An 18,543-nucleotide genomic window follows, 5' to 3' on the forward strand; every position below is an offset into this window, starting at 1 on the left:
TTCAATTCACATTTCCACAAACGTCAAATTGTTTCCTTTCAAATGGTACCAATAATATGCATTTCCTTGCTTTAGGGCCTGAGCTACAGGCAGTTAGATTTGGGTATGTCATTTTAGGTGAAAAATGAAAAAAGGGGGCTAACCCTAAGAAGTTTTAACAGTTATGTTATGAAGGTTTGGCTTGGAAAGTTTTTTCATTAGGTCAGAGAAAGCTGATGGTGTTGTGGACTGAAGTCCATAAGCGAAGGGAAAAAGGTGAGAGGAGGAGAGCACGTAGATGCAAGAAGGAATTATACAACAAAGAGATCATGCTGTTTGTATGTGGCTGCTATGAAAGTGAACTGTATTTGCGTGTGATCAGGGGTGTATAAATTCCACTAATTCTGTTGAAAAACATTTCTTAAACGGAAGCAAACAGAATGAAATTGGTATGAACATACCTGAATTTGTCCAATAAACTCTCGTTTGCAACTGTTGAACTAATGATTACACCCTAGATCAGCTAGATACAGGCAATAGTGTGCAAAGCGGTATTGAATGTGTTAATGTCTGTCACCTTGATTACTCAGATTTCTCTTGACCTGTGCACCTACTGTATGTTGTAAACTTTCATTCATAGGCTAGGTTGTATCAACCTCATTATGGGTATGGAATCAATTTGAGTATCATGCACTAGCCTTAACCTATCGATGTTACATTGAACTGGGTGAATGGAATATGAATGACTGTTATCCAATATGCTTTAGTAGAAATAAGGCCATGTTCATAAAAAAATATAATTGTATAAACGTCACAGACAGCCACTGTTTTAAAGCTAAATGTGTGTAACCAGACTAAAGGATATTATAAGCAAGTATTTTTTTCTTCGACAGACAGACATACGCATTGACCAATGGTCGATGCCTAGACTGTAGGGATGGAGTGTAGGCCGACCTGGCTACCTTTTACCATTTTACTAGGCAAATTCATATATAATATGTATTTCTTAACAGATTACATTACATTTTTTTGTTCAAATTTTGTAGTGTATTCCCTACAAGACCATGGTGCTTGCCTACGGAGCTGTGAGGGGAACGGCACCTCAGTACCTCCAGGCTCTGATCAGGCCCTACACCCAAACAAGGGCACTGCGTTCATCCACCTCTGGCCTGCTCGCCTCCCTACCACTGAGGTAGTACAGTTCCTGCGCAGCCCAGTCAAAACTGTTCGCTGCTCTGGCCCCCAATGGTGGAACAAACTCCCTCACGACGCCAGGACAGCGGAGTCAATCACCACCTTCCGGAGACACCTGAAACCCCACCTCTTTCAGGAATACCTAGGATAGGATAAAGTAATCCTTCTCACCCCCCCCCCCTTAAAATATTTAGATGCACTATTGTAAAGTGGCTGTTCCACTGGATGTCTTAAGGTGAACGCACCAATTTGTAAGTCGCTCTGGATAAGAGCGTCTGCTAAATGACTTAAATGTAATGTAAATGTAATTCCCAAATGTTGTTTGTGTTTCCTTGTGCTGAAGGAGTTAAATAATCTTTGGAAGAACAACCTCATTAATCCCCCCCAGTGAGGTATTTCGTGTCACCAAATAAAGACAAGATGCTTTCCAGGTGGACTCCATTGTTTTTCCATGTGTTTTTATGTGCACTGGTTTAGAGAAGATAAGTCGGAGCATGGACACATAGGTGCGGACACTATAGCATGACTGTGGGTTCAAATCCTGCATTCACCTCATATGTGTGTTAACAGTAAGTTGCTCTCTGGATAAAAAAAAAAAAACGTTATATTATTATTGTCCCAGTCAGTGTGGTGCTAGGTTGGGACACCATCACAATTCTGCTGAGACAGAGGATGAAGGGGCTTAGAGCAACAGGCCCTGTTTGAGTGGACAGGTTAAGAGCCAAAATCTCTCCCCCACCCTACTCTGTCTTTATCTGTCTACTAAATCCTTCTACTGCTGTAAACACTGTTCACAACTCCAGACTGTATATCTGATCTCAGCAGTGGTTCTGTTGCACATAGTTTTATATGGTTCTTGATTGGTGGGTTGCTGCCAGTTAGACTAGGGAGTAGTCTAGGAACATGTTTGTAGGAAAGTACTTCATGTGATGTCCCTGACTATGCAAGTGGCAGTGACTAAACACACACCAAGATTTATAAATTATTCAGGCAGGTTTTATTTTTAGGTAGAAGCCTTCCAAAGAGAGTCTCTGGATCAGGAAATGCCCAAAATGCAACCAATAAAAAAATGGAGACATTTGGCATAACTGCAGGCAACAGAGATATGGGTGTCTTTCCCTTTTAATTGTGGCTGATGTGTTGAGTGAGCACTGTGGGAGTATTGTCCTTAACACAGTGTTGAAGTGACCAGGGGCCTCATTTATAAACATTGCATATGCACAAAATATGCCACAAAATATGCCATGCAACAGTTTTCACGCAAAAGTTGCCATTTATAAAAACTCAACTTGATGTGAGAATGTGCTTATCGCAAACTTTAGACCATGTGTAAGCAGTTTCTAGTGGTTGAAGTATTGCATTGCAAGAAGCCAAATGCAATAGCCGAGCCTTGTGAAATGGGGAAAATATAATGACGCTCTTATTCCTAAAAAGAACATGAAGCTAAATACGCTTTAATAACAAGATGAAATCATCTGCCGTTCGTGAGAACAGCGAAATTCTATGTATTTTATCTTTCCATTCTAAAATAATTAGAAATGGGCATATATTGCCTATTATTTGATTTCCATGATGTTGCAGAATAAATTCCTCAAATGTTCTGCCTGAAAACTTTATAAGCCTACAACAAGTAAGGATAGGCTTCATCTCTTATTTAATTGTATCCACTTCACAGTAGTAAATAGATAAGCTAGTTGAAGTATGTTGCTCTATGCGATCCATTCCGAAGCACAGTTTAACAGTAGAACAGAGGTTCACCTTTTCCATTGCCATTTGTAGGCTACGTCTGTAATTTAACATTTTCTCGAGTAGACAATATTTCATTTATAAACATAATACATTTGTCATATTATGATATGTATTGTGTATTATTTATTCTGCAATTGTTATGATAACCATTTTATAATACATTCCTCACCGTTTATGGCTATGATGAGTAAATATTCACGAAGTAACCATACAACAATTTACCATGCGTGTCTAATTTAATTAGGTCAATCAGATGGGCAATTAATAATTTCAGGTTTTTGCTCTATGCGTCGGAAAGGGAGCGCGGTTTAGAACATACAGTAGAATTTAAGGAGCAGTGGTTACAAAGAGACTGGTTATTATGAACAACCGTAACATATGCAGGTTTTGGCTCATAGTGTCCTCTTGTGGCAGAATAGGGTAATTGGAAAAATGTAGTTAAAATTATGTATAACTTTATTTTAAGATCATTTGCAAAGCATTGCCTTGGAGGGCTATGCAGCAGAAATTATTCAGTAGCTTGTTTGCTAAACATTTCCAGATGCAGTGACTGGATTGACTGACTGTATTCCTCTACCAGGTATGATGTGCTCAGCGAATATCTCCTGCATAGAGACATAGATTTTTGTTTATATATTTCACTCTCTATGCAAATGTTAACATATGTTTCCCATGCCAATAAAGCCCTTAAATTGAATTGATAGAGTGGGGGGCTCGATGTGAGCCATGCATGACCCTAGAGAAGGGCTCATTCCGGGTGGACCTGCGTCGGTTCCACTCGACCACACTGCAGCGCCCGCGAGACCAAGCAGCTTAACGTCCTGGTGGAGTGTACGCTCTTCGCACCCTCCAAGGCCAGCGACGACTCGGAGAACTGTGTTGACGGGGCGGCGAGAGAGAGAGACGGAGAAGAGGGCAAAGGGAGGAGAAGGAGAAGCGGCCGTCACACCGTGGGGGCTTCACTATAGACAACATCCAAGAGAAACGGGTGAAGTGAACCAGTGTGATGGGAGTCAGGATCAGATCACTACTCTGTAATATCAGATGCTCTCAGGCCTCCACATTAACTGATTATATTCGCCTAAGATATTGTAATTTAAAATAATAAGCAACTGTAATTTTAAATGTAGAACATTTGTTTATTTAAGACTGACCGCGTTGATTGATTGTTGAGTGCTGCATTAGTGAATACTGCTTTTCAGATATCTTTTCAGGTAAATAGTTCAGATAAATTACGAGGATTGTTTGGACCAGATGAATAAGATGTTAGATATTGTTTAATAATGAGATTATAGTTGTATCTAAAAAGTACTATAAGTAAAATGGTAGAACACTGACACAGACAACTTGTCAAAAATAAATAAATATTTATTTAAAACATTTATTCTCTGAAGAGATAATAATTACAAATCGACTCTGCATGCCAGCTGCTGTGTAATGTAATGCCAAAACAAATCAATCGTCATAAAGGTTTGACAGGCTACTGTTTTTTGGTTGTTGTTGGGTGTGACTGTGTGAGGATCTACATTCAATACAAAAACAGGCCATCTGCCAAATGAGTACATTTATTATATCAATACTATCATTAAAATAGCAACGGGCTAAAGCAAATAGACAGTGCCTATAGAACGGCTACACACCCCTTGGATTTATTCACATTATTTTACATTTACATTTACATTTAAGTCATTTAGCAGACGCTCTTATCCAGAGCGACTTACAAATTCACATTATATTGTGTTACAAAGTGGGATGAAAATGGATTTAATTGTATTTTTTGGTCAACGGCCTCCACAAAATACTCTGTAATATCAAAGTGGAAGACACTAATATACCTTGATTAGATAAGTACATAAGGCTTTGCATTTAGGCCAAAAAAGTGTATTCCTTTGCCATGTTTTAGTTGTTGTTGCAGTATTACTTTAGTGCCTTTTTGGATTTTTTGTATATTTGTATACTTCTTTTCACTCTGTCATTTAGGTCATTATTGTGGAGTCACTACAATGTTGTTGATCCATCCTCAGTTTTCTCCCATCACAGCCATTGAACTCTGTAGTTGTTTTAAAATCCCCAATGGCCTCACAATAACATCCCTAAGCAGTTTCCTTAACGTCCTGCAGCTCAGAAGGACGACTGCATCTTTGATGTGTCTGGGTGGTTTAATACGTAATCCACAGCATAATTATTCATCTGACCTTAAGCTTAAAGATATATTCAATGTCTGATTTGTTATTGTTACCCATCTTCCAATCACTGGTCATCTTTATGAGGCTTTCAAAAATCTCCCTGGTCTTTGTAGTTTAATCTGTGCTTCAAATTCAATACTTGGCTGAGGGACCTTACATATGTTGTATGTATGGAGGACAGAGCAAGGGGTAGTCGTTCAAAAAATCATGTCAAGCCCTATTATTTCACACAGAGGGAGTCCATATAACTTATGTGATTTGTTAAGACAAATTTGACTTCATTTAGGCTATTACTTCTGCAGCTACTATGTTTTAGTTATTTAATTGTTATTCATTTGTAAAAATGTGTAGAATTGTCTTTTCACTTTGATATTAGGGAGTATTTTGGGTAGATTAATGATTTTAACAAATTTATAAAATATTTTTCTATCCCACTTTGTAATGCACAATTCCAGGAGGTGCAGACTCTATAGGCACTGTAAATATGAATCGAACAAGATCTAAATGTACTAAACACATATGGCTAAATGAAAATCAAGAACTTGAGAACAAAACAATTGCTCCAAGTCGTCCTGAGAGAGATAACGGCCAAACATGGATGGAAACATTCATATGAAACAAGGACACATTTTTTGCTGCCTCTAAATAGTCTTGATGTTTCCTTTCCTTGTCTCTTGGAAGTGACTGACTCTTCAGCTACAGCCACGATAGAATGGTAATAATACTGTGCTTGATAATGATAATGCTGTTGATGGAAGACATGTTTTACATTCTTTTCTGAGACCCAGTGTCCTTCTAGTGGTGGAAATATGCATTGATGTACTCCATGCACTTTTGGAGTACATGGATAAATGCTACGGTAACTGGTGTCTTGTTACCATGTATGTACATTACATGCTATGAGTTAGTTTCCCTGAGATGTTTGGCAGTAAAACGATTCTCTGTTGACATTACATTTGCCTTCAAGCTAGCTCAGGTATGGCATGTGTACAGGTAGGTGCTGCTGATGGTCCAGTCTGGGGGGAAGTCCTGCAGCGGGTGGGTCTTCAGGTGTTTCTGCATGGCAGCAAGGCTGCTACAGAACTCCAGGCAGACAGTACACTGGTAGGGTGTGGCCCCGCCGTGGGTCCGCAGGTGCTTGATCATGGCTGAGTAGTCCCTTGACCGCTGGCCACACAGACGGCACTCAAACGGCTTCTCTCCTGGGGTTGACATTGAGAGTGAGCAGGCAAGCACATACACAATGACTGACAAATTGAAACACACACCCACGCCTACACCCCCCCCCCCACACACACACACACACAAACACAGGGGGATATAATACCTGTGTGTACCCGATGGTGTGTATCCAGTTGGTGTTTGAGACTGAACCTCTTGGAGCAGCGTTTACACTGGTAGGGCTTCTCTCCTCCCTGATCTCGCCGGTGGGACGGCAGTGACCTCTCCACCCTGAAGCTATGATCACAGTACTTACACCCCAGAGAAGTCTCATCTGAGCCTGGGGAGGAGAGAGCAACAAGAGGGGGTGGGGGTAGAATTGTAATCATTCCATGTCATATAAATTCCTTTTTTCATTTAGTATCTTGTGATGAGTAACTTATAATTAGTTATAGTTAACTTTACATGAATGTACATTGTGTATACAGACAGAACCGTCCAATGAACATCAGTATTAATAAACCTAGCTTAGCTCCATTTCTATTCTGTAATGTGTTTCTTCCCCTGACGTTCCCCCTGTGCTCCCCATTGCAGCCTGTATAATTGAGCGTATGGGTTAATTGTTTTCTCACACGTCTATATTTATCAGCACAATCATTGGTGGCCATTACCCGGTTAAACAATAGTGTCAGGCCAGAGTGATGACCTACTAATAGCACTAAAGGGTGATGTGAGCTCAGCCACATTGCATGCAGATGGATTTTCTGTAGGACAGGGGTCACACTCATGACTGTAAAGGCTCACTGTTGTCATAGCAGCAACCTTCTTCACTCAACATTTTTTGTTGTCATCATTTGTGAAGATAAATTCAAAGATTACTTTTTTTTTATATTACAGGGGGTATTGTATGAAATGGTATTATACAACTGTTATGAAGCATAATTATATTTGTCACACACCTAGATAATGATAACTAAGACCTCCTTTTACCAGAGATAGTTCTATAAATACACCACATCCTTTCACGAGGTTCAAATTGACAAGAAGAACCTTGGTTTCCTCTCATTGTGTACCTTTGCATTTCTCTATAATCTGACCGAGGTGTGATTCTGAAGTAGAGCTGTCAGCTCTCTAGCCCTTTGGTGTCAGTTAGTGATACTGTTTTACACAGTTACTATGGGGCTCTGTTGAAGACATACAGGATGCTGAATAGGGCTGGGGGTTGGGGGGGTGATGAGAGAGGGAGCGAGAGACGTGGGGGAGAGCAAGGACCAAGACCACAATAAAGTGTTTACTCCTCTCTCACTACAATTCAGCCTGTTCTCAATTAGCTTCCTGTCCAAATCTTCCTTGGCCTCTCACTTAGAACGCACAAACCTCTGACGTCTAAGCTTGATAAGTATCTCACTTATAGGGACTAAAATGATCAAGTCTGATAAAAGTGACCAGTTGAAGTCAGTGAAACACTCATTATTCAACTAAATGTGTTACTCTTGGCTGTCCATTCAATTTGGTGGAGACAATCAGTGGAGATAATCTTGAGTCACATGAATACCGTCTCTCAGTCGTACTGTAACGAGCGAGTGACAGTGCTAACCCCATCACACAAACACAGACTGTAAAGATGTGAGGCTGATTTGACCACCCTACATAGAGTGAAAAAAAGATGTAAGCTTTTTTTCTCCCTTTGGCACTGTATCAAAACCACCAGAACATTGCAGAACGTACTGTTTGTTCTGCCAGCTTACCGCACTGCTGCACCGCCAGCACAAAGCCACAACTCACTCACTCATTCTGTCTGTCTTTCTGTATCTCTCTCTCTCTCTCTCTCTCTCTCACACGCTCTTGCTCTCACTCTCTCTTACTCTTTCTCTCTCCCCCACTCTTTCTCTCTCACTCTCTTACTCTCTTTCTCTCTCATTCTCCCTCAGGCACTCTCTCTCTCTCTCTCTCTCTCTCTCTCTCTCTCTCTCTCTCTCTCTCTCTCTCATGTTTCCTATATGCTCTGTCCCTGTGACGATAGAGGTTAAGGGTCACACTTTGTTAGAAATGTCACTGCCATGTATCCATTAGAATATTAAGAATACAGTCACGTCTTAGTTCTGTACAGCTCCAATACAATATTCAAATTTGAGATGATGCTTTTTGCAATGTACCCCAGTTAGAGGTCTAGTGAAAAAGCACTGAGTGAATGTTGTGACATTACAGTACCTGAGGGGTTGGTGGTTGAGGCCTGCAGCCATGAGCTGCCCAGGGGGACCTTGCTGCAGTGCTGACAGTCCTGGGTTCTTCCTGGACGCTCCTGGGAGTATCTGGCCCCATAGAAGACAGGTTCAAAATAAAACCTTATTTCAAGGACAAGAGTCAACGTAACTGTTGTAAGGCAAACACGCGAGCATGGTGGTCACCGAGCCACTATTAGATAACCCAGTTGATGTGTTGCAATGAGTGTCATGCCAAAGCAGATTGATTTGCACACCACCTTTAGACATCCTGTCCTTCTCCCCGGCCTCTCCAACTCCAGGCTATATGTACCTGTCTATTGATGTCAAATGTGAGTACCCAACTGTCGTAGGCTGGGGTTCTGAGGAAGAGGCCAGGCGTTACAAATATACTATATGTTTAGTGTCACATAGAAAAGGGACTTTCCACAGCATCTGACGCACTTTGTTAGCTCGACTGAAAAACCATAGGTGAATGATTTTTCAGAGATTAAAGGAGGAGTGGTAACGCTCTTTGTGGCCCTAAAATCCCCCAAATAAACAAAAGTGACAAATCTGCTACAAAGTCTGCTAGATGGTTTCCTACGCTACCTAAATGAAATGGACACAGATATCAGATAAACCTCAGAGATCAACAACGGGAGGGAGGAGGAAGTCAGAAAGATGTTGACGACCGATAGTTTCAACACTGAAACAGGATCACATAAACACAGTTTTAAGACTGCTTACACTCATTCTGTAGTACTTTGTAGTACTCTGATCTGAGCCACATGTTATTTCTGACCTGGGCGTCAAGGTGGTATCTGAGGGAGTGCAGTATGTATCATGTTATGCGTGTGTGTGTGTGCAATGTGTATTACGGGGACCTTATACCAAATTGTGAACTGCATTTCTTTATATATATTGTTTTATTGGAATGTTCGTGTTAAATTGGTTGTCCTCAGGACTCAATGGACTCCCCTGATTAAATAAAAGTTAAATAAATAAAAAATAGGCAGACATGGTTTAAGAACAGGACTGAAACAGCTTGTAACTGATCCGTAGTGGATCTGAATGTCTTTCATGGTTGATATTTGCAAGGGAGGAGAGTAATTAAGGGGGCTCCCCTTTAGATACTATGCAGAAAACTGCTTTGTAGAGCCTTTCAATTACACCATACTGTACATCATGTCTCTGCATTAGAAAAGAGGAAGTAGCTTCACTGTAAAACCAGAAACGAGACAGTGTGTAATGCCACCATCAAGGGACAGACCACGTAACATGACTTCAGCAGCTGTTCTGTGGTTTGGACACAGCTAATATGAATGACCATCTACATCCATAATATACATCATGTGAATATGACAGACAGGAGAGGGTTAACTGGAGACAGCGGAAACTCTGCTTGTAGGAAAGAATTTTCACTCAGATCCACCCAAACGACAATGAGTCAGATAGCTGTGTCAATATGTGCTACTTAATGTAAGCAAATTAGGGGGATTCTGAACTATATTGTAGAAATGAGAACAGGGAAAGAAGGAGAAGAATGAAGACCAAAACGTCTGTAGTATAAAACCCCTCCAGAGAGGTCTTACCTTTGCCCTTCCCCTGGTGCTCCACCTATCAACACTTTATCCATCGAGTCTCTTTTTCCCAGCAGACCTTGCTTCAGGATGTCTCCCAGCTCCCGAGACCCAGAGAGCAGGGGGTGGTGGTATGGATGCAGGATGCCCGGGTAGCCCAGGACGGCGCTGTGGACCTGGGGCGGGCATGAGGACGTTAGCAGGGGGTACATGTGGAGAGAGGGGAGGTGGAAGGGGTATGTCACCAGGTGCTGTGAGGGGTGAAGGGAAGAGGAACTGGCTGCTAGGATGTCGTTATAGTTCAAGGCCATCCTCCTCAGGGTGTTGACTTGGTGCCACATGACCCTCGACGCTGGGGGAGGAGGAGGAGGAGGGGGTTGGATGGTGGCAGCAGTGGTGGCGATGACACTGTCTCTGGATGGAGGCGGTGTGGTGGCCACTAGTGTGGGTGTGAGTGGCTTTGGCCTTTTTCTCTGTGGTGGTGATGAACCAGAGGAGTTATCCCTAGTGTCAGGAAGAGTGGGATCCTCAGTGAATGGGCTGCTCTGGGGCTCCAGATCAATGGAAGGAATTGTCTGGGGATCCCCATCTTCTGGAATGGGACTTCCTTTCAGGGATTCTTTCTCATCTCTCTCCTCTGTTATCTGAAGTCTTGTTTCTGTCATTTCTCCAGTTTCTTTCGTTCCTCTCACTTCTCTTATTTCTCTCAACTCTCTTCTCTCTCTCTTCAGGCACCCCCGATTTCTCTTCAGCTGGCTGCGACACTGCTCCTCCAGGGAATGCATCTCCAGGAGCTTGGCGGCCCTCAGAAGCTGGGGCAGATCATCCACAGGGACCTCCAGGGTCTCGGTGTAGGCAAAGTCCAGGACCTGCTGGAAGGTGTGTGGAGAGAGGAGCTCCAGACTACAGTGGTGAGGTTGGTTGAGGCGATCAGGCTGGTCTGAGTATGCAGCCTGCAGGGTGAGCTGATGCTCCAGGGTTTTGCTAGCGCAGGCCAGCACCAGCCGATGGGCCTTGAACACATGGCTCTCCACTGAGATGACAGCATCACACAGCGTCCCCGAGCGACGCAGGACATCTGCCTGGCGCAGGAAGAGGGAGTACTGGGTGTTGTGAACTCGGATCATCTTAGAGGTATGGAGGAGGAAGGGAGGAGTGATGGGAAGAGAAGATGGGCAGGTGGATAGGAGATGGTTTGGAAACTGTTTGAGACAACGCCATTCAACCTATAGGAAAAAGGAGACCATGATCATTTTTGTAATGTTTCTGAGAAATAAAAATAGCAGATAGCAAGTTGGAAAATGTATTTGTATAAATAGGTAAATTGCAGAGATTGCGGTTGTGATAAATAGATTATATCCCACGCCTGGTTCTTAGTGTTTTTCCATCGATGCCAGACGTTTAGGATGTTTTCAAGCTATCAGGGGTGAGAGAAGAGGGGGATGGAAACTCAGAGGGCAGATCATATCACCTGCTGACGTAGGTTCGGTTGATAACGTGCTGTTGGTTACTAGGGTTTTGGAAATTCATAGCCCGAAAGGGACTGACACAATGCAAGAATGACTTAAAAAGTTCAACATTACAGGAGCAATTGATATGTCGACCATGTTACATATCAATAAATATTGATAGTCTGCAGCATGAAGTGAAATTAATCTCAAGAACATGTCGTAATAAATTATATCCATTTATGATATTATCTTTAAGTCCATTTCCCCTGAAATCCTTGTGTGGCAATCTGTGGCTTAAAATGTCTATTTCAATTCTGTGGTTGATGAAGTACAGCATATTTCACAGATGTTTTTAGCAAATCTTATATCTGACCTCTGTAGTAAAAATAAGTGGCGGAGGCTGTATGTCTGGTTGACGTGTGGAAATGTTATGTTTCATGTCAGCTTCGAAATGAATCTCTCAGTTATACGCTCAGAAGCCACAAACCTCCTCAGAATATGACACTATGACTAATGCCAGTACACACAGGCTTCACAGACAGACGGCAAGTTTGTTTGATCAACAACAACCTATAGTGTACTGTAATTTGGTTTAGATAGGCATCTACAGTTGTAACAGTGTGCTGTATGAGGTATAAATCAAATTGTGCTATTGGAACATGCAGTAGTGAGTCTTGATATGACAGGATTGAGTCGAAAAGAAATGGGTCACGTCAATTTACAAAAGTGGATTAACCGCAGTTCTGTGCTATATTGTGCACAATCCTACTAAACAGCAGTGGTGGAAAAAGTACTCAATTGTCATACTTTGGTAAAAGTAAAGATACCTTAATAGAATATGACTAAAGTAAACGTGAAAGTCATCCAGTAAAATACTACTTGAGTAAAAGTCTAAAAGTATCTGGTATTAAATGTACTTAATTACAATGGTGGAAAAAGTACTAAATTGTTATACGTAAAAAGTACAACAAAATGCTTTACATCAAATTCCTTATACAAAGCAAACCAGGTGGCAAGAATTTCTTGGTTTTCTTATTTATGGACAGCCAGCGGCACTCTCCAACACGCAGACATCATTTACAAATGCAGTAGTTGCATTTAGTCAGCCAGATCAGAGGCAGTAGGGATGACAACATGTTATATTAATAGATGCGTGAATTGGACCATATACAGTGGGCAAAAAAGTATTTAGTCAGCCACCAATTGTGCAAGTTCTCCCACGTAAAAATATGAGAGAGGCCTGTAATTTCCATCATAGGTACACTTCAACTATGACATATACTTATTTTCCACCATAATTTGCAAATAAATTCATTAAAAATTCTACAATGTTGAAGTGTACCTATGATGAAAATTACAGGCCTCTCTCATCTTTTTAAGTGGGAGAACTTGCACAATTGGTGGCTGACTAAATACTTTTTTGCCCCACTGTAGCTGTCCTGCCTGAGCATTCGAAATATAATGAGTACTTTTCTGTGTCAGAGAAAATGTATGGGAGTAAAATGTACATATTGTCTTAAGGAATGTAGTGGAGTAAAAGTAAAAGTAATAAATATAAATAGTAAAGTACAGATACTGAAAAAATCTCCTCAAGTAGTACCTTAAGGTATTTTTACTTAAACCACCGCAAAACAGGTTAAAACTTACTTTATTTTTGAACTCATTAAAACCCCCTTCCTTAAAAAATCCAAGTTGTCAGTTATGTGTGTGATGTGTGGTTGTGTATCCTCTATTCTGCTCCTCCAGCTGACCTGTCTCCAGAGAACTTTCCCATGGAGCACTTTGGCACAGTAACCTCTGCTCAGTACAGTAACTCCATTTCTATCCGCCGACGGCGACAGTCGATAAGATCGAAAGTAGACATACCGGTACTGAAATGGCAGCAATTTAATATAATTGTTACTGTAATGGATGCTTAATCTCTTTCCAACACACACATAGTCAAACAAAGTGCCAGTTCCACTCTCAAAAGTATGAACTCAATATTTTAAGTAATACATTCCTTTATTTGCTTACTAAACACACAAAATGTGATTTGTTTGCTGAATGGGTCTATAGACCCCAGAGTGAAAATACAAAAACTAAAACTAACAACTAGAGTATACTGATGGCCATGGACAACTGTTATATGATGCCTCTGTAATGGCCTCTGTATTATTATAGATTATATCATATTATAAACTGGGTAGTTCGAGCCCTGAATGCTGATTGGCTGAAAGCCATGGTATATGAGACCGTATACCACAGGTATGACAAAACATTTATTTTGACTGTTCTAATTATGTTTGTAACCAGTTTATAATAGCAATAAGGCACCTCAGGGGTTTATGGTGTATGGCCAATAAAGAGAAAGGGGGATACCTAGTCAGTTGTACAACTGAATGCATTCAACTGAAATGTGTCTTTCACATTTAACCCAACCTCTGAATCAGAAAGGTGCGGGGGGTTGCCATATACCACGGCTCGGTGTTGCGTCGTGCCTAAGAACAGCCCTTAGCTGTGGTATATTGACCATATACCACCCCCCTATATCGTATTTATGCACCAGATGATGGATTCACATTGTCCACAAATGTGCAATACATTATCCTTGCCAAGACACAAACATACAAAGGCCAATCATTCAAGGCTCAATAACGCTGGTTATTGGTGGTGGGGACACAACAGATCATAGAAATCATCATATTCGGATTTAAATGTTGTTGCTAAACTTTCTGTATGCAACATGAGGGATCCCACAATCACATGTTTGAATTTCTTATTGTTGAGAAGAAACTGCTTTAAGTTCATTGAATTAAATTACATTGAACACCCTTCTCGAAAATGACAATGAAGTTCATGCGTAAGTGAAACTGCAGATTAGCAGTTATCGTACAATGTATTCCAGCATCATTTCATCCCTATTTGTATTGGTACAGTAATACTTTATAGGGTGAACATTTGTAGAACGTCTTTACTGACATTAATTTGACTATTCACTGTATATTAGAGAATTGTATGAGTGCATTTAAAAAAATTATATTATATTATTTCCACCAGTAGGACATCAAGTCACGACAGAAATTATTGATAAAGATGAGCAGAAAATACTGTATAAAATACATAATACAAATACTAAGCTATATTGTATGCTGAAAAAAGGGGAAATCCAATTTTTTTCTACTAATACAATTTTGCTCACAGAAAGAGATTTTGTTTAACAATACTTTTTTTCTTCTTAAAAAGATAGGGGTCACAATTATTGACACCTCGGTTTTCAATAATCCAGCACCCTCCCTTTGTGCACCCTGCCTTTGTGAGGATAACGGCACTGAGCCTCTTTCTGAAATGTTTTATGAGATTGGAGAACACATTGGGATGAATCTTAGACAACTCCTACATACAGAATCTTTCCAGATCATTGATATCCTTCCATCTGTGCTAATGGAGTGAGTGCCCTCTTCAATTCAAACCACAGGTTTTCAATGGGGTTCAAGTCCAGAGACTGAGAGAGCCATTGAAAAATGCTGATTTCTTTGTGGAATTTGATGTGCGATGGGAGTTATTGTCTTGCTGGAAGATCCACTTCTGGCCAGGTTTCAACCTCCTGTCAGATGCAACCTGGATTTAGTCTAAAATGTCCTGGTACTGGGTAAATGTCATGATGCCATTGACCTTAACAAGGGCCCCAGGACCAGTGGAAGCAAAATAGCCCCATAACATTAAAGATCCACCACCATATTTTACAGTAGGTATGCAGTTCTTTTCTGTTTATCACATCCTTCTTGCGTGGCCAGACACGTCTACTTTCATGTCATCTGGCCATGGCACGGTAACTCCAAGCACACATAACATTCCACATAGAAATGGTTCATTGACCACAAAATCAACATATTGCAATGACCATCTCTGTCTCCGGACTTGTGGTTTGAATTGAAGAGGGCCATAAGTACAGACAAAGGATGTCAATTATCTGGAAAGATTCCGTATGGAGGAGTAGTCTAAGATCCCTCCCAATGTGTTCTCCAATCTCTTCTAACATTTGAGAAAAACACTCAGAGCCATTATCCTCACAAAGGGAGGGTACCGGAGTATTGAAAACAGGGGTGCCAATCATTATGACCCCTATCTTTTTGAGAAAGAAAATATTAGTTGTTAAACAAAATATATTTTTCTGAGCAATTGTATTAGTAAAAATACTAACATTTTAAAATCTTTGCAGCATAGCTTGTATTTATTTTATTCAGTCTTTTTTGCTAATCTTTATCAGGGTGCCAATAATTTGAATCACGACTGTATGTTCCTTTACTGATACTGACATGCGTTTATAGAAGTAAAATGCATTATTATTATTATTGACATCTAGGACTATTGCAGGTAGAAATGTTACATGCAGAACCTTTAACAACAGCTTGATCCACCATCAATGCAACCATCCATACAAACTAATCGATCCACAAAGTTGAATGAGTAGATCTTCCCTGGTTATACGCATACAGGACAGTACCATCAGAAATCAGGTACTGATGGCGATATGATTACTGAATATCACACATACAGTAGCGGGCTACAGACAGACATTAGGCCCTCAGTATGCAGGCCTCAATATTACCACAAGCAAATCTACATGTCCTCAATAGCCCATAAAGCTAAGGGGAAAACCTAGTGTGCACTGACATACCTTCAACATCCGCTGACAACACATGAAAAACCAGAGGGCCTCTCCTCTATTCACATGTAAAGGCTGGAGTTGCATGTGAGGAACCTTTTGAAGCTAAAAACCACAGAGACACCAGCTAGATGACAGGATCAACAGAGAGGAGATAGTGAAGAGAAAGAGTTAGAGAAAGAGAGAGAGAGATTTTTTTTAAAATTGGCTTGGGAGACCATGCAGGGACGGAAAGTGTAGTAAAGCAGAGGTGTTCAGTGTGATGGAGAGACTCACCAGTTCACGAGTGACTCAACCCACCCACTGTGGAGAGTGTCGACCCTACACGCATTGTGGCCTGGCTGTTGAATGACAGGGTTGGCTGGGTGTCCGTTTAGGTAAGGGAAAGGGTGGTTACCTCTTCTCTCTTCTCAGTCCCTCCTCTTAACCTCATCTGGCCCTGATTGGTCTGTCATGGGAGCACCCGTGAGATATGATTGGTTACTACAGTATACAGAGTTGAACTGGCTATACTATTGATCTTGGTTGATTATCTCATTTCAAAATAATGTGTTAGGCTGAGACTGACAGTTTGAAATGTAGCTAGGCACAGGTTATGCCAGAGTAATCTCTTTAATCATATTTTTGATCTTATCCTAAAAGGCACAAACATTTATTCATTTTTTCCCACCCACATCACAGTCGCAGGTTACTAAAATGTTGTAATGGGCTGAAGTACAGTGCTCAGAGAACCATTTGCACTTTGTTTAGCTTTGACAGGATGTTGAACGCCAGAGAGGCCGGAGATGCTGTAACAACATAGAACCCAACTACAACCTGTCTACCTGAAATAGCACATGCATTAGCCTGATGGTGCAGCATTTCATGTGCGTGTGAGATGGATAATGTGAAAACTATTATCATTAATGATATAGGCGTGTAGGCTTCTACTGTGGGGTCAATGGTCCGACCTTGCACTCTTTACAATGCATGCAGCATCTTTAGTAGTACGTTATACAGTAGTGAAGCGTGGAAATTTAAGGCTCTGTTTTTCAAATATATTTATGTTGATTAAAGGACCATTTCAGTCACAATTTAGTTTTCCTATATTTTGTATCATATTATATAGCTGATGAAACTAACACTGTAAAAGTGTGAATAAATTTGATCAGTGTTATTTCCTGATATTTGCTGGTTGAAAATACAATCTACACAGGACCTAAAAGGCAGGTTTTGCATGGGTGGAGTTTCGGCTTGGCTGGTGACATCACCAGGTGGTAAATTACTTAATAGATCAATCACAACGAGAGTTCCAAACTTCTCTGCCAATAACAGCTATTTTTCCTCTCCCTACTCAGACCACTCCCAGACAGTCTTAGCTAAATTTTGTTTGAGAAATCTTGTATATTCTTTTTGACCATTTTAATTGAAAACTATTACAGTAAGGTACTTAATTGTTACCCAGAAAGGATTTGATATTGATATAAAAACATCTGCATTGGCCCTATAAATTAACCTCCATTGTGTTGAGAAGACATACTGTAGTATGGAGAGTCTTGACCAATCATTCGTTCTGGACTATGCCGGATATTTCTTCAATTTTACTAAGAGAGTGGGTGGGGGGGTGAGAGGGACACTCAACCATCTGAATGGTCCAGTGGTTTCCCTTTCACCCCTACTCCTTCACCCCTAACGCCTGTTTTTGCATATCAGCTCAACTGCTTTCCGAGACAGAAAGAGCAACGATGACACACACGGGGGGAAACCATGTCAACTTTAGTATCAAAGCCTTATGTTCCCTCCCTAATCCTCCTCTATAGGTCCACACAAAGATAAGCTGCATTTATAAATGTTTTTTTTTTACAGGACAACTTTTTTTCAGCAGAGAAGATAACTGATCATGTGATTTGATTGATCCGATTGATCCAAAATGTAACTTTCTGAAAAGCCTTTCTGGATGTGCATGGAGCGTCTGCTAAATGACTTAAATGTAAAAATGTAAACAGAAGTAACACAAATACCACGATGAAGTGCAGTAGGCATTCTATTTGAAGTGATGGAGGTGTTGGTGGCCACCTTGCATCTCCCTTAGTTAGTCATCATCAAGCACTCCTGTTGTTGGGGTTAACCACAAGGTGGTCTGTTCATCACATGATTTAGATCACAGATAATAGAAGGTCTACGGGTAGCTGTCAAGAAACACACCTACACATCTTTCTCACAGGAAGGAAAAACCTTTCCAGAAGAAAACTATTCACATTGTGCGAGAGAGTTAACTGAGTGAGAGAGTTAACTGAGTGAGTGAGTTAACTGAGTGAGAGAGTTAACTGAGTGAGTGAGTGTGAGTGAGAGAGAGAGAGAATTACTTGACAGATTGGAAATAATTAACACAAAAACAGAGCAAACTGGAAT

General features: G+C 40.8%; 1 protein-coding gene across 2 annotated transcripts; it reads right to left on the reverse strand.

Annotated features, from left to right (window-relative positions):
* Positions 1-4,269: 4,269 nt before the first annotated feature.
* On the reverse strand, positions 4,270-16,600 carry LOC115101548 (zinc finger and BTB domain-containing protein 16-like). 2 transcript variants are annotated; one of them, XM_065008100.1, is made up of 6 exons: positions 16,429-16,600; positions 16,165-16,279; positions 10,066-11,279; positions 8,481-8,581; positions 6,436-6,609; positions 4,270-6,310 (listed from the first exon to the last, which is right to left on the reverse strand). In XM_065008100.1, exons 2-6 carry the CDS (start codon positions 16,237-16,239, stop codon positions 6,081-6,083), a joined length of 1,794 nt encoding a protein of 597 aa, XP_064864172.1. In that variant the 5' UTR covers positions 16,240-16,279; positions 16,429-16,600; the 3' UTR covers positions 4,270-6,080. The 2 variants fall into 2 exon arrangements, with proteins under 2 accessions (XP_064864172.1, XP_029476887.1); XM_029621027.2 differs by lacking the exon at positions 16,165-16,279.
* Positions 16,601-18,543: the final 1,943 nt, after the last annotated feature.

Source organism: Oncorhynchus nerka, linkage group LG3 (assembly GCF_034236695.1).
Source record: "Oncorhynchus nerka isolate Pitt River linkage group LG3, Oner_Uvic_2.0, whole genome shotgun sequence".
In the NCBI taxonomy this organism is placed as follows: domain Eukaryota; kingdom Metazoa; phylum Chordata; class Actinopteri; order Salmoniformes; family Salmonidae; genus Oncorhynchus; species Oncorhynchus nerka.

What these genes read in the sequence shown, in the direction of transcription:
- LOC115101548 (XM_065008100.1), bottom strand. Translation starts at nt 16,239, where the DNA reads ATGCAACTCCAGCCTTTACATGTGAATAGAGGAGAGGCCCTCTGGTTT. An exon ending in CTCAACCACCAACCCCTCAG is followed by an intron (nt 6,610 to 8,480) that starts GTACTGTAATGT and finishes TCTCCTCCCCAG; the next exon opens with GCTCAGATGAGACTTCTCTG. An exon ending in ACACCATCGGGTACACACAG is followed by an intron (nt 6,311 to 6,435) that starts GTATTATATCCC and finishes TGTCAACCCCAG; the next exon opens with GAGAGAAGCCGTTTGAGTGC.